This window comes from Oncorhynchus masou, chromosome 5, assembly GCF_036934945.1.
Source record: "Oncorhynchus masou masou isolate Uvic2021 chromosome 5, UVic_Omas_1.1, whole genome shotgun sequence".
NCBI lineage: Eukaryota > Metazoa > Chordata > Actinopteri > Salmoniformes > Salmonidae > Oncorhynchus > Oncorhynchus masou.
In genome coordinates, this window is record NC_088216.1 from 67,264,832 (window position 1) to 67,289,735 (window position 24,904).

A 24,904-nucleotide genomic window follows, 5' to 3' on the forward strand; every position below is an offset into this window, starting at 1 on the left:
AGAGGGAATGGGAAGCGGTCTGAGACGGCCGGCAGGAGGAGAGTTCCCAGATTTAGTCTGCGCGCAGACCGAACAAGCGGCGACAAATCGACGCGCGTCACGTTTTTGGGCCACCAGAAACGCTGGCGAATGGAAGCGAGCGTACCCCGAACGCCGGGGTGGCCGGCTAACTTGGCAGAGTGGGCCCACTGAAGAACGGCCGGACGAGTAGGAACGGGAACGAACAGAAGGTTCCTAGGACAAGCTCGCGGCGACGGAGTGTGAGCGAGTGCTTGCTTTACCTGCCTCTCAATTCCCCAGACAGTCAACCCGACAACACGCCCTTCAGGGAGAATCCCCTCGGGGTCGGTGGAGACCTCAGAAGAACTGAAGAGACGAGATAAAGCATCAGGCTTGGTGTTCTTTGAGCCCGGACGATAAGAAATAACAAACTCGAAACGAGCTTGCCCAACGAGCCTGACGCGCATTAAGTCGTTTGGCTGAACGGATGTACTCAAGGTTCCTATGGTCAGTCCAAACGACAAAAGGAACGGTCGCCCCCTCCAACCACTGTCGCCATTCGCCTAGGGCTAAGCGGATGGCGAGCAGTTCGCGATTACCAACATCATAGTTTTGTTCTGACGGCGATAAGCGATGAGAGAAAAACGCGCAAGGATGGACCTTGCCGTAGAGAGAGAGCGCTGAGAAAGAATGGCTCCCACGCCCACCTCTGACGCGTCAACCTCAACAACAAACTGACTAGAGATGTCAGGTGTAACAAGAATAGGTGCGGATGTAAAACGATTCTTAAGAAGATCAAAAGCTCCCTGGGCGGAAACGGACCACTTAAAGCACGTCTTAACAGAAGTAAGGGCTGTGAGGGGAGCTGCCACCTGACCGAAATTACGGATGAAACGACGATAGAAATTAGCGAAGCCCAGAAAGCGCTGCAGCTTGACTTAGGAACGGGCCAATCAATGACAGCCTGGACCTTAGCGGGATCCATCTTAATGCCCTCAGCGGAAATAACGGAACCGAAAAAGGGACAGAGGCGGCATGAAAAGTGCACTTCTCAGCCTTCACATAAAGACAGTTCTCCAAGAGGCGCTGGAGGACGCGGGCCGCACGTGCTGAACATGAATCGAGAGAGACGGTGAAAAAATCAGGATATCGTCCATGTAAACGAAAACAAAAATGTTCAGCATGTTAGAGGGCGTCGTTAACTAGTGCCTGAAAGACAGCTGGAGCGTATCGAGGCCGAAAGGAAGAACCCGGTATTCAAAGTGCCCTAACGGAGTGTTAAACGCCGTCTTCCACTCGTACCCTCCCTGATGCGCACGAGATGGTAGGCGTTACGAAGGTCCAATTTGGTGAAAAACCTGGCTCCCTGCAGGATCTTTAAGGCTGAAGACATAAGAGGAAGCGGATAACGATTCTTAACTGTTATGTCATTCAGCCCTATAATCCACGCATGGGCGCAGGGACCCGTCCTTCTTCTGAACAAAAAAAACCCCGTGGCGGGAGAGGAGGAGGAGACTATGGTACCGGCGTCGAGCGAAACCGACAAATAATCCTCGAGAGCCTTACGTTCGGGAGCCGACAGAGAGTATAATCTACCCCGGGGGAGTAGTTCCCGGAAGGAGATCAATACTACAGTCATACGACCGGTGTGGAGGGAGAGAAGTGGCCTTGGAACGACTGAACACCGTGCGCAGATCGTGATACTCCTCCGGCACCCCTGTCAAATCGCCAGGCTCCTCCTGTGAAGAAGAGACAGAGGAAACAGGAGGGATAGCAGACATTAAACAGGTCACATGACAAGAAACATTCCAGGATAGGATAGTATTACTAGACCAATTAATAGAAGGGTTATGGCGCACTAGCCAGGGATGACCCAAAACAACAGGTGTAAAAGGTGAACGAAAAATTAAAAAAGAAATGGTTTCGCTATGATTACCAGAGACAGTGAGGGTTAAAGGCAGCTAACGCTGAATCTTGGGGAGAGAACTACCATCTAAAGCGAACAAGGCCGTTGGCTCCCCTAACTGTCTGAGAGGAATGTCATGTTCCCGAGCCCAGGTCTCGTTAAAACAGCCCTCCGCCCCAGAGTCTATCAAGGCACTGCAGGAAGCAGATGAACCGGGCCAGCGGAGATGGACCGGAAAGGTGAGTTGATCCAGAAGGAGAGGCCTGAGTATTTGCTCACCAGTAGCCTCCTCTTACTGATGAGCTCTGGCTTTTACTGGACATGAGGTGACAAAATGACCAGCGGAGCCGCAGTAGAGACAGAGGCGATTGGTGACTCTCCGTTCCTTCTCCTTGGCCGATGCGGATACCCCCAGCTGCATAGGCTCAGCATCCGAGCCGGCGGGGGAGGGTGGCAGTGATGCGGCAGGTGGCAGTGATGTGGAGAGGGGAGCAACGGAGAACGCGAACTCCTCTCCACGTGCTCGGCGACGAAGATCAAACCGTCTTTGCGAATAGCGAGAGCTATTAAGGAGTCCAGACTGGAAGGAACCTCCCTGGAGAGGATCTCATCCTTAACCTCGACAAGGAGACCCTTCCAGAAAACGAGCGAGCAAAGCCGGCTCGTTCCAGTCACTAGAGGCAGCGAGAGTGCGAAACTCAATAGAATAATCCGTTATGGATCGATTCCCCTGACATAGGGAAGACAGGGCCCTGGAAGCCTCCTCCCCAAAAACAGAACGGTCAAAACCCGTATCATCTCCTCCTTAAAGTCCTGAAACTGGTTAATACACTCAGCCCTCGCCTCCCAGATTGCCGTGCCCCACTCACGCGCCCGTCCGGTGAGGAGAGAAATGACGTAGGCGATGCGGGCTGCGCTCCTGGAGTAAGTGTTGGGCTGGAGAGAGAACACCACATCACACTGAGTGAGGAATGAGCGGCACTTGGGCTCCCTGAGTAACAGGGCGGGTTGTTGATCCTGGGCCCGGAGACTCGGAAACCCTGGAAGTGGGCGGTGGATCGAGGTGGAGTTGGTGAACCTGTCTTGTGAGGTCGGAGACTTGGACGGCCAGGGTCTCAACGGCATGTCGAGCAGCAGACAATTCCTCCTCGTGTCTGCCTAGCATCGCTCCCTGGATCTCGACGGCGGAGTGAAAAGGGTCCGGAGCCGCTGGGTCCATTCTTGGTCTGATTCTTCTGTTATGTACTTGAGTGAAGACCCAAAAGCGGTTTTAACAGAAAACAGAGTTCTTTAATGAAAAACAGGAATGGCATAAATCCTCTTCCAACGTTGACAATGGAACAAAAAGAACGTTTAGTGCAGGATGCACCTGCCAGGCAGACTCCGATAGGATAGGACAAGGTGGAAGCAAACAATTGCTTCTGGCATCAAAAACACAAACAAGAATCAGACACTGAAAGTAAGGAACAGAGAGAGAAATAGAGACCTAATCAGAGGGGGAAGAGAGAACAGGTGTGAAAGAGTGAATGAGCTAGTTAGGGGAGATGTAGAACAGCTGAAGAATGAGAGACAGAGAAGGTAACCTAAAAAGACCAGCAGAGAGAGACAGAGTGAAGAGAAAGGACAGGAACAGACATAACAAGACATGACAAAAACTGAAGATGGATAAACAACATTGTAGTTACTCATCAATACTAACCTAATTGACAGAGTGAAAAGAAGGAACCTTGTACAGAATAAAAATATTCCAAAATATGCATCCTGTTTGCAACAAGGCACTAAAGTAATACTGCAAAAAAATGTGGCCAAGCAATTCATTTTTTGTGCTGAATATGACGTGTTATTTCTGGGGGAAATCCAATACAACACATTACTGATTACCACTGTCCATATTTTCAAGCATAGTGGTGGCTGCATCATGTTATGGGTACGCTTGTAATTGTTAAGGACTGGGGAATTTTTCAGGATAAAAAAAAACATTCACGGAATGGAGCTAAGCACAGGCCGTGTAGGCCGTCAATGTAAATAAGAATCTGTTCTTAACTGACTTGCCTAGTTAAATAAAGATTAAATTAAATAAAATAGGCAACAATCCTAGAGGACAACCTGGTTCTGTCTGCTTTCCACCAGACACAGAGATTAACCCTCCTGTTGTCTTCCGGTCGAATTGGACCTATTTACAAGTTCTCTCTGTAGTTAATTTAATCTGATTGTCATAAGGTTCCATGACTGTCCACACAGGTCATCTGAACACACAAAATACATTGATGATTTTCATTACATTTTGGGTGTTTTATATAACTTTTGAACACATGTGGTGTTCCCAGTCAAAAATGACCGGTCTTAGAAAAGAATGGGTGAGACTACAATTAGTGTATAAAATTGAGTTCAGGCACATGTCCATTCATCAGATGGACATACTTCCTCTCCCAGACCCCCACATGCATGTAAGTTTGATCAAACAAACACACACCTCACTTCCCTTCTTGGCTAGAAAGGCAACCCAAACGGGACTCACACCTGTTGGCATTCTCACAAACAATCGCCATATTGTTTCAATAATATATAGAAATTATCGCAGCTCTGGTATATAAAGCTTTTTTGGGGCCTTGCTAACAATTAATTCTGTGGCAGCACAATGACCAAACAATATACTGTATGTGAGGCTCTTGATCATATCTATGATCATGACACTGGTGAGGAGGAGAGAGTCCTTGTTAAAGTTTGACACAAAGTAGTCTGTGATAAATAGCACAATATGTTTCATCTGAGTATTTGTTAGTCAAAATAATCCATACATTGTTTTTTTAAACTCAAAAAAGGTTTGTACGAGCTCAGGTCATACTGGCCATAAAAAAGCAAATAGAAGTTCAAAACGTGTAATGTTCACAAGAACTTAAGTTGATAAAAAGATCTAACACAATATTAGGTGATAATATATTATTAGGGATTTATAATCAGCTATAATTAAGAGGTAATTTTGTACCGGGAACACACAATTAATTAACATGAAACAAACACAACAGGAGGGTTAATTAATCAGCAGGACAAAAACCTAAAACACAAGGCTAAATCTACACTGCAGTTGCTTACCAAGAAGACAGTGAATGTTCCTGAGTGGCCTAGTTAAAGTGTTGACTTACTGTACCACCTACTCATTCAAGGGTTTATTATTTTTACTATTTTCTACATTGTAGAATAAGACCTCATAACTATGAAATAACACATATGGAATCATATAGTAATAAAAAAAGTGTTACAACATCATTACTAACAAGACATGAAGGTCAGTCAATCCAGAAAATGTCAAGATCTTTGAAATTTTCTTCAAGTGCAATTGCAAAAACCATCAAGCGTTATGATAAAACTGGCTTTCATGAGGACCGCCAAAGGAAAGAGTTACCTCTGCTGCAGAGGATACGTTTATTAGAGTTACCAGCCTTAGAAACTGCAGCCCAAAGAAATGCTTCAGAGTTCAAGTAACAGACATCTCAACATCAACTGTTCAGAGGAGACTGCGTGAATCAGGCCTTCATGGTCAAATTGGTGCAAAGAAACCACTACTAAAGGACACCAATAATAAGAAGAGACTTGCTTGGGCCAAGAAACACAAGCAATGGACATTAGACTGGCGGAAATCTGTAATTTGGTCTGATGAGTCCAAATTTGAGATTTTTGGTTCAAACCGCCGTGTCTTTGTGAGAAGCAGTGTAAGTGAACGGACTATCTCCGCATGTGTGGTTCCCACCATGAAGCATGGAGGAGGTGTGATGGTGCTTTGCTGGTCACACTGTCGTGATGTATTTAGAATTCAAGGCACACTTAACCTTTTCCTTCAAGACTGTTGGAAAATAATTCAGGGTGAAGCTAGTTGAGAGAATGCCAAGAGGGGTGGCAGGTAGATCGGTTAGGTTGCTAGATCGAATCCCCGAGCAGACAAGGTAAAACATCTGTCATTTTGCCCCTGAACAAGGCAGTTAATAACTTGTTCTTAACTGACTTGCCTAGTTAAAAAAGTGTGTAAAGCTGTCAAGCTTGTTGAAAAAAGTGTTGGTTACCACATGTGATATTTTATAGTTTTGATGTCTTCACTATTATTTTACAATGTAGAAAATAGTTAAAATAAAGAAAAACCCTTGAATGTGTCCAAACTTTTGACTGGTAATGTAACTATACGGCAGGATTTGAAAATGGTTGTCTAGCAATGATCAACAACCAATTTGACAGAGCTTGTGAATACTTATGTAAATTAGATATTTCTGTATTTCATTTTCAATGAATTTGCAAACATTTCTAAACATTTGTTTTCACTTTGTCATTATGGGGTACTGTGTGTAGATTGGCGAGATAAAAAATGCATTTAATCCATTCTGAATGTTTGAAGGCTATTGAGGTTTGAAAGCGCGAATATCAGTTGAATATCCAACCTGACACTGACTTTACCTCGGTCGTTATAGCAGGGATCATCAACTCAACTCAGCAAAAAAAGAAACCTCTCACTGTCAACTGCATTTCATTTCAGGAAATGTAACATGTGTAAATATGTGTATGAACATACCAAGATTCAAAAACTGAGACAAACTGAACAAGTTCCACAGACATGTGACTAGCAAAAATGGAATAATGTGTCCCTGAACAAAGGAGGGAGGGGAGTCAAAATTTAAAGTAACAGTCAGTATCTGGTGTTGCCGCCAGCTGCATTAAGTACTGCTTTGCATCTCCTCTTCAAGGACTGCACCAGATTTCCCAGTTCTTGCTGTGAGATGTTACCCACTCTTCCACCAAGGCACCTGCAAGTTCCCGGACATTTCTTGGGGGAATGGCCCTAGCCCTCGCCCTCCGATCCAACAGGTCCCAGACGTGCTCAATGGGATTGAGATCTGGGCTTTTCGCTGGCCATGGCAAAACACTGACATTCCTGTCTTGCAGGAAATCCTGCACAGAACGAACAGTATGGCTAGTGGCATTGTAATGCTAGAGGGTCATGTCAGGATGAGCCTGCAGGAAGGGTACAAAATGAGGGAGGAGGATGTCTTCCCTGTAACACACTGCGTTGAGATTGCCTGCAATGACAACAAGCTCAGTCCGATGATGCTGTGACGCACCGCCCCAGACCAAGACGGACCCTCCACCTCCAAATCGATCCCGCTCCAGAGTACAGGCCTCGGTGTAACGCTCATTCCTTCGGCGATAAACGCGAATCAGACCATCACCCCTGGTGAGACAAAACCGCGACTCGTCGGTGAAGAGCACTTTTTGCCAGTCCTGTCTGGTCCAGCGACGGTGTTGGGGAACCCTGCCCTATAGCCTTACCCCATCGTATGGCAGCATCCAGCTTCAGCACTAACTTTCAATTGAGACATGAAAGTGAAAAATACCGTGTAAGATTCGATTCCCAGGAATGATACTCCCTCCGTTTTACAAAACCGATTGTTATAAAAACGAGTCGAGAGTAAAAACTCTCCCTCTCGGAGAAGGGACTGGAGCTTGAGGAGGGAATAGACTACTTTTGAAATATATGCATTGCCAATCATTTCATAACCTTTCAAAATCCACAGTGGGCATCAGATAGCAGAAAATCTTGCTTTTTATTTAAGTTGTATCACTAAATAATAATACACAATGAATAATACGCTGAACCAACATTACGAAGAGAAGGTGCGGCCCTGTATCGACTTCATCGACTCCCTGCGCTCCCTTGGCGTAGAGAAGGACCTTGCGCTGCCAGTTGGAGGCGCTGTCTGGGGTGGCTTTGCCAAGGGGCAGTGGTGAGTGATAATTAGACCTGGACTCATGGATAGACGCACTGGCGTACCTGACACCCCCGCAGCCCCAGCTTATCGATGTGTTTAAAAAAAATGTATTTAATAAATCATTTATACAGTAACACTCTAAAAAGTCATTAATAACCTTATGTACTTGGAAGCTACGTTTTGTTTCTTGTGCTTCAGGAATGTGACAAAAAATATATGACTGATTTGAAAGTATATGGGTATATCCTTGAATAAATGTCGTGATCAAGGCTAAGATGGCGCCAGACGCCAGTGCAATGAGTGGAGTTTACTTAGCCTGATTCTTCTTAGTTTTCGAAGAGAAAAAGATCTTAGTAGAAGCGACAGATTAAACAGTTTGATTGCCTTAGCAACATCAGGGAAACTGTGCAGAGTTCTGTAACATTAGACATGCATGTCATTTGGTGTTGTGAATGAGCCCCAACCTGGGCTCGAACCAGGGACCCTCTGCACACATCAACCAGTCACTCACGAAGCATCTTTATCCATTGCTCCACAGAGCAAGGGGAACAATTTCTTCTAGGTCTCAGAGCGAGTGACGTCACCGACTGAAACACTATTAGCCCGCACCACCGCTCACTAGCTAGCCATTTCACATCGGCCACATAAACATAGAGGGAGTAAAATGTAGGTAAGCAATAACAATTTGGAACTACTACTAGTCGAATAACACATGGGAGAGATGACAAATTGTGTCAAAGAGATGTATTTATAGACTAATACACTTGAAACAAATAGCCAAACCGAAAACTGCAGACATTATTAGTTCCTCCCCTGCGATCAAACCACCATTTAAAAAAGCAAGTGAAACGCAGTCTAACGTGATAATTGACAGCTGCCTTGAAGGACACAGATTTAAAAAATGCTTTCTGCTACTAAGATCAGTGAAATGTAGGCTAAACCGATAACTTGAGTGAAGAGCAGAAATCTCAACTAGCAAACAAGTCACAGCAATGAAGAATTGAGTGTGTACCCACCGGCCTCATCACGTTACGGAAAGCCATTAACCTTATAGGAAGCTCTCGTGACAGGTCGTCTGGATACTGGACAGCCAATCAATGAACAGATGCAAACAGGTTATAATCTTTAGCAGACAAGTTGTTAAGGGTTTGAACAAGAAAAGCTGTTTGCGATTTCATTGCAGCCCAGCCTTCATTCATACTGTCGAACCGGAGTCTGAGTTGTGTGGTTGCAATATCAATAGTCTTGGCATGCATCAATATCTTGCCATGCATCATTCAAGACTAAATGTATCAACATATAATGCACAATGTCTCAGGAAATACTGTACGGGTTGGCAATACTGAGTATAGAAAACAGTCGGCCTGCAACCTGGACCTACAGGCTGTGCACACAGAAGATGCAGACTTCAGGACACCATTGTAGTAACTCAAGTTGCATTTAATTTAAATGTACCTAGAATATTGCAGCCCATATGTGTAGGCTATTAGCCAAACAAAACCAGCTGAGTTCAACAATAAATAGTGGCTGAATTTATCCTCAAGCTGACTACTTTTTTCCTCACTGTTACACGAGACCCAAACCGGCTGCGCGCGTGCGCTATCGTGCACACATTTAGTTTGTCCCCCTACACCAAACGCTATCACGACACGCAAGTTAAAATATCAAAACAAACTCTGAACCATTCACATTAATTTGAGGACAGGTCGAAAAGCCTTAAACATATACGGCAATTTAGCCAGTTAGCTTGCACTTGCTAGCTATTTTTTTGGGCTGGATCTTTACTATGGGACGCAATTTGGGTCTTTGCGTGTCATAAAATGTACTATTTACCACTATTTGATGTGTCAAATAACACTATTTGACGTGTCAAATAAGCTTGTTGACCAATCAGGACCTGAATATGACCACACGTCACATAATAATTTAAAGCGTTCATAATTGTTTTACGTAGTGATTACACATTGATTACACTCACTCGTATTTCATATGTCACAACGATTCATCGATACGTATGCTACATTGCTGGTAAAATTGTCTCGCGCATCTACAGTGCTGGTCATTTAAAAAAAAGCTAATTTGCTCATGGATGCAAACAATGTTCTTCCCCCAAAACATAGCAAAACGACATAATCTGTTTCAGTAGCTATGTAGCATACGTATCGATGAATCGTTGTGACATATGAAACATACTGAAACAGATTATGTCGTTTTGCTATGTTTTCTACAGTATTTCCAGTATTTCAATTACATGTTTAATAAAAAACAATAGTAGTGGGACCGTAGCGTTAGTAAATAAATAAATAATAGAGTACCAGTCAGAAGTTTGGACACACCCACTCATTCAAGGGTTTTTCTTACTTTATACTATTTTCAACATTGTAGAATAATAGTGAAGACATCAAAACTATGAAATCACACATAAGAAATCACCAAAAAGTGTTAAACAAATCAAAATATATTTTATATTTGAGATTCAAATGAAAGTAGCCACCCTTTGCCTTGATGACAGCTTTGCACACTCTTGGCATTCTCTCAACCAGCTTCACCAGTAATACTTTTCCAACAGTCTTGAAGGAGTTCCCACATATGCTGAGCACTTGTTGGCTGCTTTTCCTTCAATCTGCGGTCCAACTCATCCAAAACCATCTCAATTGGGTTGAGGTAGGGTGATTGTGGAGGCCAGGTCTTCTGATGCAGCACTCCATCACTCTCCTTCTTGTTCAAATAGCCCTTACACAGCCTGGAGGTGTGTTGGGTCATTTTCCTGTTGAAAAACAAATGATAGTCCTACTAAGCGCAAAACAGATGGGGTGGCATATCGCTGCAGAATGCTGTGGTAGCCAGGCTGGTTAAGTGTGCCTTGAATTCTAAATAAATCGCAGACATTGTCACTAGCAAAGGACCCCCACATCATCACACCTCTTCCTCCATGCTTCACGGTGGGAACCACATATGCGGAGGTCATCCGTTCGCCTACTCTGTGTATCAAATTTGGACTTATCAGACCAAAAGACAGATTTCCACCGGTCTAATGTCCATTGCTCATGTTTCTTGGCCCTTCTTTTTATTGGTGTCCTTAAGTAGTGGTTTCTTTGCAGCAATTCGACCATGAAGGTCTGTTCCACACAGGCTCCTCTGAACAGTTGATGTTGAGATGTGTCTGTTACTTGAACTCTGCGAAGCATTTATTTGGGCTGCAATATCTAATGAATTTGTCCTCTGCAGCAGAGGTAACTATGGGTCTTTCTTTCCTGTGCCGGTCCTCATGAGAGCCAATTTCATTATAGGGCTTTATGGTTTTTGTGACTGCACTTGAAGAAACTTTCAAAGATCTTGAAATAATCTGGATTGACTGACCTTCAAACTTTTAAATTATATTATGTGAGCAAAACGTACAAATAGATTTGTATGTTTATCTCACATAATATAACTTATAGTATACATTAAGGTGTCTGTAATATAATAAACGTGTGAAAAATGAATGTAGACATGAATAAATTAATTTCTATAGTTTCCTAAATCTTTTTTTACCATGGAGGAGAAGTAGCAAGATTGCTGCGTGGTAACTTCAATACCGCACCCTCTGTCATTCATTGTGGGTTTATACACATCATTGGTCCCACTGATCTTGCCTCCTCCACTGAGGTATAATAAGAACTGGAGACTGCGTGCGCTTGTTGTTTTCAAGGTAATCTACTCATGTTTGCATAGGCAGATTCATGGACCCCCTATACCCGGGTTGCATCCAGTTTATAAGGACCGACATCACATGCGCACTAGCACTCAGTGCATACAGGGTGCAGGGCGCGCAGCAACGATGACTAAAGTGGCTATTAGGATATGAATATTTTATATTCATGCTCTGAGATCATGATCCCAGCTAGCCCGGGGAAGTGCTGGTCGGCTTGTTTAGCTGTCCATATGATCTGACAGAGTTGCTGGAGAACGTTTGCTCGATACTGCTGTCTGTTCAGTGTGCACTGAGTGCTAATGCGCAGGCTCTTAATCCCAGTAAGAAAGATGGCAGCAACCACGAAAAAGTGAATGTGAGTAGATTACATTGAAAACAACGCTTGGTCATCGTGGAGGCAGTCTCTAATTCTTATTATGCCTCAGTGCATGACATGGAGAACAGGGAGTGGATTACCTAAAGATACTGGTACCCAGGCTAACTGCTTTCCATTTTTGAAGACATTTATTTTCATTGTTAGAGATGCCACTTGACCACCTAACCCAAACCCTTACCCTAAACAGGGTTCGTATCTGTATGGTTGCATCATTTGTGGGGGATGACATGTTTACTGTAGCCTTGTTTATTTATCAATATCAGTCTCAAATAGGTTGAAGAAGCCTATATTGCCTATATTGATTTGATTATCATTTGATCTCTAATTTCACTTGGTAATTAAGCATTGGACAATTTAATTTTCATTAAAATATATTTCTGGTTGCTTTAGTTGATGTATGGGCTTTTGTACAGTTTCATTTGATCCCACTCTCTAATTCCTCCTCCTCTGTCAACTCTGACAGGTATTGTAACACGATGCCCTCTCGAGCTGAAGATGAAAAGGAAGAAAGAAGGAGAGGAATGGCATGGAAAAATCAGCTGCCAAGACCATGAAGAGGAGATTGAGGATCCCTCTGATGTGGAGAAGAAAATTCGTGAAGGTGTGGTCATTGGTCTGCTGATCATAGCAAAGATGAAAGTCTCTAAAGTCTTATCTATGTTCTCTACTCCATAAGACAGCACACCTATGAGTATTAAATACCTAAATACCAAAAAAATGGATAACTTGATCCACTTTACTATTGTGCTGTTGGAACCCTGGTGGTTTCTAGCAACGGTGTTCTGTATTCTTATTCCTCCCTCCAACCCAGGACAAAATGGCAGGTGTGGGGGTGGGTATCAGTGATGACCTTATCAGCCTAGAGATTGGCTCCCCTGACCTCACACTCATCGACCTGCCAGGCATAGCTGTCAAGGGTCAACCTGAGAACATTGGTGAACAGGTACACCCTTCCACCCCACCCACAATGTTAGTGGGAAAACACTGTGCATTTTTAACCCCAGTTTTAGAACAGAAACCAAGTCCCCCCACAACATGTTATGTATAATAATGTTCAACGTTTTCAGATTAAGAGACTGATACGGAAGTTCATCACAAAGCAAGAAACAATCAACTTGGTGGTTGTGCCATGCAACGTTGACATTGCAACCACAGAGGCTTTGAAGATGGCACAAGAGGTGGACCCTGAAGGGGAAAGGACATTAGGTATCCCCCTTTTATTATTTACTCAGTAACAAATGTTATGGACCATGTTGACTTGTGTTGACTTTAATGAGTTAGACTTGTGTGTGTTTCCCATTGAACAGGCATCCTGACCAAGCCTGACCTGGTAGACAAAGGCACAGAGGAGATGGTGGTGGACATAGTTCATAATGAGGTTATCCACCTGACTAAGGGCTACATGATAGTCAAGTGCAGGGGACAGAAAGAGATCATGGAGCGAGTCTCACTGACCGAGGCCACAGAGAGGGAGAAGGCTTTCTTCAAAGAGCACGCTCATCTCAGGTTGGTCCTCTAGGCTGACCTCAGATTTTATACAATACGATCTATTTTATAGCTTTTTAAATAAAGTTTGTACCTGTGTGGTAACCAAACTATTTGTGAAGTTGTGAGAAAAAAAATTCCTATCATTTGTGCAGCACACTTTATGATGAGGGCCATGCCACCATCCCTAAACTGGCAGAGAAATTAACTATTGAATTGGTACATCATATCGAGGTAAATTCTTCCATTACATTTCACTGCACAAAATCCTATACATTTGTTACTGAGTGACTGTTGCCATAAGCCATGAGTCTGCGTTGTGCCCTTTAGAAATCCCTGCCTCGTCTAGAAGAGCAGATTGAGGCAAAGCTGTCAGAGACACATGCCGAGCTGGAAAGATATGGTACCGGGCCACCTGAGGACTCGGTAGAGAGGCTGTATTTCCTAATTGATGTGAGTCCCCCAGCCTGCAATCCCCAGATTATTTAGTTACAGTCTTTTTCACTCTGCTTTGGCCTTGACCCAAACTTACAGCAGTCATGTTAGTCTTTGTTAGCAAAATTGGAAAATTCTGGAAATAATTGGAAAGTTGATAACATTTTATATCCATAGCTTTTTCTCTTTCTATCCGTCTATCCCTCTCCATGTATCCAACAACTTATTTTTCTGTGTCCCAGAAAGTGACTGCATTCACCCAAGATGCCATCAACCTGAGCACTGGGGAAGAGATGAAAAGCGAAGTTCGTCTCAACGTCTTTTCCACACTCAGACAAGAGTTTGGGAAATGGAAGTTACACCTGGATCGCTCTGGAGAAAACTGTGAGTGTACTATTATCACACACCCATCGGAAATAATGGCTCATTTCAGCGTGCTAGATATGTCACGGTTTTCTATAGGTGAAAGAGAGTCAGACCAAAATGCGGCGTGGCTATTACGATCCATGTTTAATGAAACAGAAGAAAACACGAATCAAAATACAAAACAAACAAATGTAACACGAAAACCGAAACAGCCTAATACTGGTGCAAACTAGCACACAACAGACATAAGGACAGGAAAAGGAACAATCACCCACAACCCCCAACACCAAACAGGCTACCTAAATATGGTTCCCAATCAGAGACAATGACTAACACCTGCCTCTGATTGAGAACCATATCAGGCCAAACACAGAAACAGACAAACTAGACACACAACATAGAATGCCCACTCAGATCACACCCTGACCAAACAAAACATATAAACATACAAAGCAAACTATGGTCAGGGTGTGACAGTACCCCCCCCAAGGTGCGGACTCCGGCCGCAAAACCTGAACCTATTGGGGAGGGTCTGGGTGGGCATCTGTCTGCGGTGGCGGCTCTGGTGCTGGACGTGGCCCCCACTTCACCATAGTCTTTGTCCGCCACCTTGTCCGCTTCCTAGGCCTCCTAACTACGGCGACCCTACTACATAACCCCACTGGACAGAGGGGCAGCTCGGGACAGAGGGGCAGCTCGGGACAGAGGGGCAGCTCGGGACAGAGGTGCTCTGGCGCCTCTGGGCTGAGGGGCTCTGGCGCCTTTGGGCTGACTGGCGGATCTGGAAGAGTCTGGCTGACTGGCGGATCTGGAAGAGTCTGGCTGACTGGCGGATCTGGAAGAGTCTGGCTGACTGGCGGTCCTGGAAGAGTCTGGCTGACTGGCGGATCTGGAAGAGTCTGGCTGACTGGCGGATCTGGAAGATCCTGGCTGACTGGCGGATCTGGAAGATCCTGGCTGACTGGCGGATCTGGAAGATCCTGGCTGACTGGCGGATCTGGAAGATCCTGGCTGACTGGCGGATCTGGAAGATCCTGGCTGACTGGCGGATCTGGAAGAGTCTGGCTGACTGGCGGATCTCTGGCGGATCTGGAAGTGTCTGGCTGACTGGCAGATCTGGAAGAGTCTGGCTGACTGGCGGATCCTGGCAGACTGACAGGCTCTGGCTGCTCCATGCTGACTGGCGGCTCTGGCTGCTCCATGCTGACTGGCGGCTCTGGCTGCTCCATGCTGACTGGCGGCTCTGGCTGCTCCATGCAGACTGGCGGCTCTGGCTGCTCCATGGAGACTGGCGGCTCTGGCTGCTCCATGGAGACTGGCGGCTCTGGCTGCTCCATGGAGACTGGCGGCTCTGGCTGCTCCATGCAGACTGGCGGCTCTGGCTGCTCCATGCAGACTGGCGGCTCTGGCTGCTCCATGCAGACTGGCGGCTCTGGCTGCTCCATGCAGACTGGCGGCTCTGGCTGCTCCATGCAGACTGGCAGCTCTGGCTGCTCCATGCAGACTGGCGGCTCTGGCTGCTGGCGCTGCTCTCCATGCAGACTGGCAGCTCTGGCTGCTCCATGCAGACTGGCAGCTCTGGCTGCTCCATGCAGACTGGCAGCTCTGGCTGCTCCATGCAGACTGGCAGCTCTGGCTGCTCCATGCAGACTGGCAGCTCGGGCGGCTTCTTGCAGACTGGCAGCTCGGGCGGCTTCTTGCAGACTGGCAGCTCTGGCGGCTTCTTGCAGCTCGGGCGGCTTCTTGCAGACTGGCAGCTCTGGCGGCTTCTTGCAGACTGGCAGCTCTGGCGGCTTCTTGCAGACTGGCAGCTCTGGCTGCTCCATGTAGACTGGCAGCTCTGGCAGCTCCTTGCAGACTGGCAGCTCCTTGCAGACTGACAGCTCCTTGCAGACTGACAGCTCCTTGCAGACTGGCAGCTCTGGCAGCTCCTTGCAGACTGGCAGCTCCTTGCAGACTGACAGCTCCTTGCAGACTGACAGCTCCTTGCAGACTGACAGCTCCTTGCAGACTGACAGCTCCTTGCGGACTGGCAGCTCCTTGCAGACTGGCAGCTCCTTGCAGACTGGCAGCTCTGGCTGCTCCATGCAGACTGGCAGCTCGGGCCAGGCGGGAGACTCCGGCAGCGCAGGAGAGGAGGAAGGCTCTGGCAGCGCTGGAGAGGCGAGGCGCACTGTAGGCCTGATGCGTGGTGCTGGCACTGGTGGTACTGGGCCGAGGACACGCACAGGAAGCCTGGTGCGGGGAGCTGCCACCGGAGGGCTGGTGCGTGGAGGTGGTACAGGGTAGACCGGACCGTGCAGGCACACTGAGCCTGCCCAACCTTACCTGGTTGAATACTCCCGGTCGCTCTGCCAGTGCGGCGAGGTGGAATAGCCCGCACTGGGCTATGCAGGCGAACCGGGGACACCGTGCGCAAGGCTGGTGCCATGTAAGCCGGCCCAAGGAGACGCATTGGAGACCAGATGCGTAGAGCCGGCTTCATGGCATTTGGCTCGACGCTCACTCTAGCCCGGCCGATACGCGGAGCTGGAATGTTCCGCACCGGGCTATGCACCCGCACTGGGGACACCGTGCGCACCACAGCATAACACGGTGGCTGCCCGGTCTCTCTAGCCCCCTGGTAACCACAGGAAGTTGGCGTAGGTCTCCTACCTAGCGTTGCCCTACTCCCTTTGAGCCCCACCCCCCAATACATTTTTGGGGCTGACTCTCGGGCTTCCATCCGCGTCGCCGTGCTGCCTCCTCATACCAGCGCCTCTCCGTTTTCTCCGCCTCCAGTTCTTCTTTGGGGCGGCGATATTCTCCAGGCTGTACCCAGAGTCCTTTACCGTCGAGGATTTCCTCCCAAGTCCAGAAATCCTTATTACGCTGCTCCTGCTGCTGCCCGTTACCACGCCGCTTGGTCCTGTTGTGGTGGGTGATTCTGTCACGGTTTTCTATAGGTGAAAGAGAGTCAGACCAAAATGCGGCGTGGCTATTACGATCCATGTTTAATGAAACAGAAGAAAACACGAATCAAAATACAAAACAAACAAATGTAACACGAAAACCGAAACAGCCTAATACTGGTGCAAACTAGCACACAACAGACATAAGGACAGGAAAAGGAACAATCACCCACAACCCCCAACACCAAACAGGCTACCTAAATATGGTTCCCAATCAGAGACAATGACTAACACCTGCCTCTGATTGAGAACCATATCAGGCCAAACACAGAAACAGACAAACTAGACACACAACATAGAATGCCCACTCAGATCACACCCTGACCAAACAAAACATATAAACATACAAAGCAAACTATGGTCAGGGTGTGACAAGAAAACAAATAATAGCTATATGAATTGAGATTTCTGTACCAAATTTGTATTCAACATGGAAGGCTTATACACGTGCTTATTTAATGTAATGCAACAGTGACATCCTTTGTATATTGCAGTTAACCAGAGGATTGAGGGAGAAGTGGCTGATTATGAGAAGACGTACCGTGGAAGGGAGCTGCCAGGGTTCATCAACTACAAGACCTTTGAGGTGATGGTGAAAGACCAGATCAAACAACTGGAGGAACCAGCAGTCAAGAAACTGAAGGAGATTTCAGGTATAGTATATGTTTGATCATTTTATTTTATACATTTACTGAAACTGTGTTTTGTTAACAACAGACAAAGATTGAGGCCATTAAGCAGGTGAATGAGTCTACAGCTGAGTCCATGTTGAGGACTCAGTTCAAGATGGAGATGATAGTGTACACACAGGACACAACCTACAGCCACAGTCTGAGTGAGAGGAAGAGGGAGGAGGACGAAGACCGACCCTTAACTGAGATAAGGAGTACGATCTTTAGCACAGACAACCATGCCACCCTACAGGAGATGATGCTGCACCTCAAGTCCTATTACAGGGTAAGCACTGTGTAAATCACTATCTTAGATGCTGGCCTAACACCCTAAACAAGAACCTACCTGTATTTCCACCAGCTCTTCAGACTAGGGATAAGAGGGCACTAACTCAGAGATCGAATGGAACTGCTGACTCTTAAACTAATTTCTTCACCAATTCCCTGAAAGATAGATTATAATATTGCATGTAAATGTGCTATAACATTATACAATTCAGAGTGTGTGAACCAACCATTGTGAGGGGACTAAAACTTGAATGGGACAAAAGTGATGTTAGATCACTATATCTATCTATTTTATTAATAGGTGTTTTGTCTTGTCTGTCTCTTTATCTTTGCCAGATTGCCAGTCAGCGTCTGGCTGATCAGATTCCCATGGTGATCCGCTACCTGGTGGTGCAGGAGTTTGCTTCCCAGCTGCAGAGGGAGATGCTTCAGACTCTGCAGGAGAAGGACAACATCGAGCAGCTGCTGAAGGAGGACTTTGACATCGGCAGCAAGAGGGCTGCACTGCAGAACAAGCTCAAACGCCTGATGAAGGCACGCAGCTACCTAGTGGAGTTCTAGTATGGACAGCTGCTTGTTAACATTTAGGATGTTCTTGACTAATGCCAGATGGATTGGTCAATGGAAGTAGACCTACAGGTGTGTTGCAGTGGGGTTTGGCGTAGATTCTGTGATCTCAGTTCATTGCATAGTAAATGTAATAGAAGTTACTATGCAATCAATCCTTTGTTATCATTTTTTGTTGAATATTAAACTCAAATGTCTGATGAACGCAAGCAGCTAGTCTACCAGGTGGAGTGGAACCTGCCTGATCACATTTGGGAACAGAGAAGGAAGTGCAATCATTTTATTGAAAGGCAATGTATAACTTGTGGTTTATATTTCTTCTGACATACATTTTATTGTTATTGTGTCTCCTTTTTATCATGTCTGGATGGTGGGCCTGTGGACCACTGCGCATCAACTAATGGCCTCACAATTAGGGTTTATCTATGTTAAACCAAGTTGTATATTTATTATAATGTCTTTAAAAACATTTAAGCCAAATAAAAAATGTGTGAAGAAAAAAAAACACTATTATTGCACTCTTGATGAGACCTCTCAATCTGAAGTAGAAATGTTATGGTGAAACAGGTCCATCTACTGGTCTAGCCTAGGAATGACGCCATGACTCACCCGTCGCACTAACTTTCAATGAAGAAATGAAAGTGAAACATACCGTGTAAAATACGATTTCCAGGAATAACAACGGCTGTTTTGTACCCATTAAAGGAAAATGAGTCGAGTGCTGAGGAGTGTTTCTGTCTGTAATAAAGCTCTTTTGTGCTGAAAAACACATTCTGATTAACTGGGACTGGCTCCCCAGTGGGTGGAGGCCCACCCAAGGCTGTGCCCCTGCCCAGTACATTTTCAAAATTAGTCCCTGGCTGTCATCAAATCAAAGTTTATTGGTCACATGCCCTGAATACAGGAAGCAAACATTGTAGCGAAATGCTCTCCTCAAAACTGCAATATACATGTACAGTACCAGACAAAAGTTTGAATACACCTACTCATTCAATGGTTTTTCTTTATTTGTACTATTTTCTACATTGTAGAATAATAGTGAATACATCATAACTATGAAATAACAAATATGAAATCATGTAGTAACCAAATAACTTTGATAAGTTTATTTGAGATTCTTCAAAGTAGCCACCCTTTGCTTTGATGACAGCTTTGCACACTCTTGGCATTCTCTCAACCAGCTTCAAGAGGTCTTCACCTGGAATGCATTTCAATCAACAGGTGTGCTTTGTTAAAACTTAAATTGTGGATTTTTTTTCTTTCTTGGAGCCAATAAGTTGTGTTGTAACAAGGTAGGGCTGGTATACAGAAGATAGCCCTATTTGGTAAAATACCAAGTCTCCATTTTGGCAAGCACAGCTCAAAAAAGCAAAGAGACAGTCCATCATTACTTTAAGAAGATCAGTAAATATGGAACATTTCAAGAACTTTTCAAGTTTCTTCAAGTGCAGTCGCAAAACCCATCAAACGCTATGATGTAACTGGCTCTCATGAGGACCTCCACAGGAAAGGTAGACCCAGAGTTACCTCTGCTGCTGCAGATGATAAATTCATTAGATTTACCAGCCTCATATTGCAGCCCAAATAAATGCTTCACAGAGTAACAGACACATCTCAACATCAACTGTTCAGAGGAGACTGCGTAAATCAGGCCGTCATGGTCAAATTGCTGCAAAGAAACCACTACTAAAGGACAGCAATAAGAAGAAGACACTTGATTGAGCCAAGAAACACGAGCAATGGACATTAGACTGGTGTAAATATGTCCTTTGGTCTGTGGAGTCCAAATTAGATTTTTGGTTCCAACCTCTGTCTTTGTGAGATGCAGAGTAGGTGAATGGATGATCTGCGCTCTCTGGTTCCCACCGTGAAGCATGGATGTATCAGGAATTAAGGTAAGACCCAGAACCAGACCATGTCTAAGTAACAACATTTATTACAGCAACAGGGGCAAAGGAACAGGACGGCAGGCAGGCTCAGGGTCAGGTCAGGCAGAGGTCGGTAATCTAGAGGTGGGGCAAAGAAAAAGCCACATCTGACTGGCCAATAATAATAAAAGATTAAGATGGGCAAAAGAACACAGATACTGGACAGAGGAACTCTGCCTAGAAGGCCAGCACCCAGGAGTCGCATCTTCACGGTTGACGTTGAGACTGGTGTTTTGCGGGTACTATTTAATGAAGCTGCCAGTTGAGGACTTGTGAGGCGTCTGTTTCTCAAACTAGACACTCTAATGTACTTGTTCTCTTTCTCAGTTGTGCACCGGGGCCTCCCACTCCTTTTTCTATTCTGGATAGATCCAGTTTGCGCTGTTCTGTGAAGGGAGTAGTACACAGCGTTGTACGAGATCTTTAATTTCTTGGCAATTTCCTGCATGGAATATCCTTCATGTCTCAGAACAAGAATAGACTGACGAGTTTCAGAAGAAAGTTCTTTGTTTCTGGCCATTTTGAGCCTGTAATCGAACCCACAAATGCTGATGCTCCAGATACTCAACTAGTTTTAAAGAAGGCCAGTTTTATTGCTGCTTTAATCAGAACAACAGTTTTCAACTGTGCTAACATAATTGCAAAGGTGTTTTCTAATGATCAATTAGCCTTGTAAAATTGGTAACTTGGATTAGCTAACACAACGTGCCATTGGAACACAGGAGTGATGGTTGCTGATAATGGGCCTCTGTACGCCAATGTAGATGTTCCATTAAAAATCAGCTGTTTCTAGCTACAATAGTCATTTACAACATTAACAATCTCTACACTATATTTCTTATCAATGTGATGTTATTTTAATGGACAAAAATGTGTTTTTCTTTCAAAAACAAGGACATTTCTAAGTGACCCCAAACTTTTGAACAGTACTGTAGAGTATATCTGCATACATTTGAACTTCAGATCCAGCACAGACAGAAGACAGATCATTAATGTACAGGCTGATCAGGAGGGGCCCCAGTATTGAACATTGGGGCACGCCCACATCATAGCTGAGAGTGGGCGACAGCTCATTGCCCACTCTGACACACTGGGTTCTGCCTTCAAAGTATGATTTCATCCATCTCAAGGCATCGGGGGAAAAGTTGAATTTTGTGACGAGTACCTCATGGTTAACAGTATCAAAAGCTTTCCTTAGGTCTAGAAATAAAGCCCCAACAACGCCGTCTTTGTTAGTCTTGGACTTCACATCCTCCAGAAGAAAGCAGTTGGCCGTTTCTGTGGAGTCTTATGCTTTGAAGACAAACTGCATGGAGTGTAATGTGAAAGGGCTGTTGTTGAGGTGGGCAATCAGTTGCTCTGCTACACACTTTTCATCAACATTCGCAACCACAAGTAGTATACTAATGGGCCTGTAGTTGCTCATGTCAGCAGGGTCACCTGATTTAAAGATGGCCGTTATTATGTTAGTTACCTTAGTAATGGGGCCAATGAGATGATGCTTTGTGGTTTTTAAGAAAGGTTGAGTCCAGCTCAAACAAATCTTTGGCTTTAGAGTTCTTTAGTGATCTAATCACCTTGTTCACCTCTGACTCAGAAACCTCCCTTATGATGAAGACAGGTTAAGTATTCTTCATAGGCACTGAGCCAAAGAAACCAGTGGAGGGGTTCTGTGTCAGTACCCTGACAGAGTCAACAAAGTAGGAATTGAAGGCTATTGCTATTTCGACAGCGTCCTGTGTTAGATTGTCATTCACCATGATTTCTTGTCTTTTTGCAGTTTTACTGTGAATGGTCCTTGCGCACCAAGAGAAAGTGTCAAGGGAAGCCAGGTTGGATTTTGCTTCACACCAATCACAGCCACCGGAGGACAACAACAACACAACAGGAGGGGCTAACCTACAATGGGAATGAAAAATAGTTCTGTCAATGACGTTTTGCTCTCAAAAAAATCTAAACTTAATTGACAGAAAAAATAGATATGTTGCATCTCATTGTGTTGTTCTGAAATATTATATGAAGCAATCTCTTGTGTAATGGTACTTATAATGGACTTGTGTTGACTTTAATGAGTGAGTTATTATGGATTGCCTCTGATCCGCTTGTTGTCCCCTTATGCCATAGCTTTTACATCTGAATTGTCAGTAGAAACCATATTTGTTTAACGAAGTCAGCCATATCTTCTTCTGACTTGCCTTAAAATTAAAGGCAGTAAATGAGGTGAAATGATGTTACGTTCGTTGATGGAAGGATCGGACCAAAGTGCAGCTTGGAAGGCGTACATTTAAATTTATTACATGAACGCCAAAAAGAAAACAATAAATACAAAACTAAACGTCTAGTAGGGCTAAACAGCACAGTAACAAAAACAAGATCCCATAAACTACAGGTGGAAAAAGGCTGCCTAAGTATGATCCCCAATCAGAGACAACGATAGACAGCTGCCTCTGATTGGGAACCATCCTCGGCCAACAAAGAAATAGAAAACATAGATTGCCCACCCTAGTCACACCCTGACCTAACCAAATAGAGAATTAAAAGGATCTCTAAGGTCAGGGCGTGACAAATGAACTGTTTCACTGCCGGACAAGGCTCCACTAATAGCCAGGTATGGCAGTGGTAAGGTGTTGGGACAGCTTTATGTAGGCCTTAACAGTTTGTGGGCACCGTTTGTCACTGTTATAGTGCAATGTATTGTTTAGTGTTGTGTAGTCGCTTTACACCCCCAAATGTTTTTTGTTGTTGTTGCCCCACTAAGATTGACATGCTAAAATAGCCACTTGCAGAGACACACGCCGAGCTGGAGAAATATGGTACCAGACCCCTGAGGCTGTAGTTCATGATCGATGTGAGTCCCCCAACCTATAACCCCCAGATTATTTAATTACCCACTCTTTAACTCCGCTCTGGTCTTGACCCTTAACCCAAACTCACAACAGCCATTTGATCCTTTGTTAGCAAAATTTGTCAATTCAGGAAAGAATTTGAAAGTTGTTAATCTTATCCATAGCTGTTTCTCTTTACACATCTACACATATCCCTCCCATGTATCTAATAACGTCTCTTTCTATATCTCAGAAAGTGACTGCATTCACCCAGGATGCCATCAACCTGAGCACTGGGGAGGAGCTGAAGAGCGTAGTTCATCTCAATGTCTTCTCTACGCAGAACAGGGTTTGGGAAATGGAAGTTACACCTGGATCGCTCTGAAAGAAAACTGTGAGTCACCATTTTCATGCACCCATCGAAAACAATGGCTAATTTGGGCGAGGTAGATAACAAGGAATTGCTATTTGCATTGATCATTTTTATTTGACATGGAAGGCTCACACACTTGCTTATTTAGTGTATTGCAACACAATGACATCCTTTTGTAAATTTCAGTTAGCTGATTATGAGAAGACGTACCGTGGAAGGGAGCTGCCAGGGTTCATCAACTACAAGACCTTTGAGGTGATGATGAAGGATCAGATCAAACAACTGGAGGAACCTACAGTCAAGAAGCTGAAGGAGATATCAGGTATAGTATATGTGACCGACTGGCTCGATTCAGTCTTATGTAGCAAAATTTGAAATGGTGTTTTTAACATTGGATAAAATTATCGACTCGGAGCTAGAAAATGGTATATCATACGTGTGACTACAAGTTTTGACTAAAGTATGGTTTGACAGTAGAATGTAGTGTAATGGACTGACACGCCAGTCTCATTTCTCTCACTTATGTCAGTGTATATTTTCTCATAGTTTTCCATTTCCCAGAGGTTCATGTCATACACCAGCAAGGTCTTCCCCATTGAGAATTGACATTATGCCTATACACCCAACATCCTCTGGTATTGTGTAAATCTGCAAAGAGGAATAATTATAATTTTACATTAAGATAGTTTACATCAACTGTCATGTAAACTTGAATGAAACAGTATTAGCCATATATAGGCTTGTCAAGACCAAGAGAAAATGTTTCATTAGTCAAATCAATCTCTCCTGGTTTTGATGTAGCTACAATAGGCAATGATTGGCGGTAGCTAGTTAGCTACTAGCAACAACGGTTTATCACACAGGGCAGAGCAGTCACATGTAGCCTTCTTCAGGAAACCCAGTTGAATTGCACCATTTAGTAAAGTTCTTCAAAAGAACATTGATACTTTGGTTGTCTCCAGCTCCGTCTCCATCAATGAGAAGACGTTTCCAAATAAATTGCCTTTAGCGGATAAGTAAGCTACGTTACCAATGAGCACTTTGACCACCTCCTAGAGGAGGGTTTCCCAGACGCGGTCCTGGGGCCCTCCCTGGGTACACATTTTGGTTTTTGCCCTTGCACTACACAGCAGAATCAAATAATCAAAGCTTGATATGCTAGCTAACACATTCACACCGGTTGTTCATGATGACGAACTCAAAAGATCTGCCATGCTTGTGTAAAATTGTAGCTAAACACAAGAGATGTAGCTAGCAACTATGATCACTCATGAATAAATAATGTA

General features: G+C 44.7%; 2 protein-coding genes and 1 long non-coding RNA gene across 4 annotated transcripts in view; all 3 read left to right on the forward strand.

Annotated features, from left to right (window-relative positions):
• Nucleotides 1-11,458: 11,458 nt before the first annotated feature.
• On the forward strand, nucleotides 11,459-19,197 carry LOC135540128 (interferon-induced GTP-binding protein Mx3-like). 2 transcript variants are annotated; one of them, XM_064966529.1, is made up of 11 exons: nucleotides 11,459-11,708; nucleotides 12,193-12,330; nucleotides 12,541-12,672; nucleotides 12,797-12,935; nucleotides 13,037-13,235; nucleotides 13,370-13,448; nucleotides 13,545-13,667; nucleotides 13,892-14,033; nucleotides 17,461-17,624; nucleotides 17,684-17,923; nucleotides 18,262-19,197. In XM_064966529.1, the coding sequence occupies exons 2-11, from the start codon at nucleotides 12,256-12,258 to the stop codon at nucleotides 18,484-18,486; spliced, it is 1,518 nt and encodes a 505-aa protein (XP_064822601.1). In that variant the 5' UTR covers nucleotides 11,459-11,708; nucleotides 12,193-12,255; the 3' UTR covers nucleotides 18,487-19,197. The 2 variants fall into 2 exon arrangements, with proteins under 2 accessions (XP_064822601.1, XP_064822602.1); XM_064966530.1 differs by having other exon boundaries at nucleotides 17,461-17,619; nucleotides 17,766-17,923.
• A 723-nt stretch (nucleotides 19,198-19,920) lies between these two features.
• On the forward strand, nucleotides 19,921-23,625 carry LOC135527760 (uncharacterized). Its single transcript, XR_010453473.1, has 3 exons — nucleotides 19,921-20,387; nucleotides 22,201-23,268; nucleotides 23,499-23,625. It is a non-coding gene; the product is annotated as an uncharacterized LOC135527760 (long non-coding RNA).
• A 185-nt stretch (nucleotides 23,626-23,810) lies between these two features.
• LOC135540129 (ataxin-7-like) overlaps nucleotides 23,811-24,904 on the forward strand; it is a 42,389-nt gene continuing 41,295 nt past the window's right edge. Inside the window, 1 exon segment of the mRNA XM_064966531.1 lies at nucleotides 23,811-23,940. The gene's annotated coding sequence lies outside the window, so the exon portion shown is untranslated.

Bases quoted from the DNA above. Each gene is read 5' to 3' on its own strand.
- LOC135540128 (XM_064966529.1), top strand. From the start codon at position 12,256: ATGGAAAAATCAGCTGCCAAGACCATGAAGAGGAGATTGAGGATCCCT. The intron at 13,236-13,369 runs GTTGGTCCTCTA...TCATTTGTGCAG, and splicing joins AAAGAGCACGCTCATCTCAG to CACACTTTATGATGAGGGCC. The intron at 13,668-13,891 runs GTGAGTCCCCCA...TCTGTGTCCCAG, and splicing joins GGCTGTATTTCCTAATTGAT to AAAGTGACTGCATTCACCCA.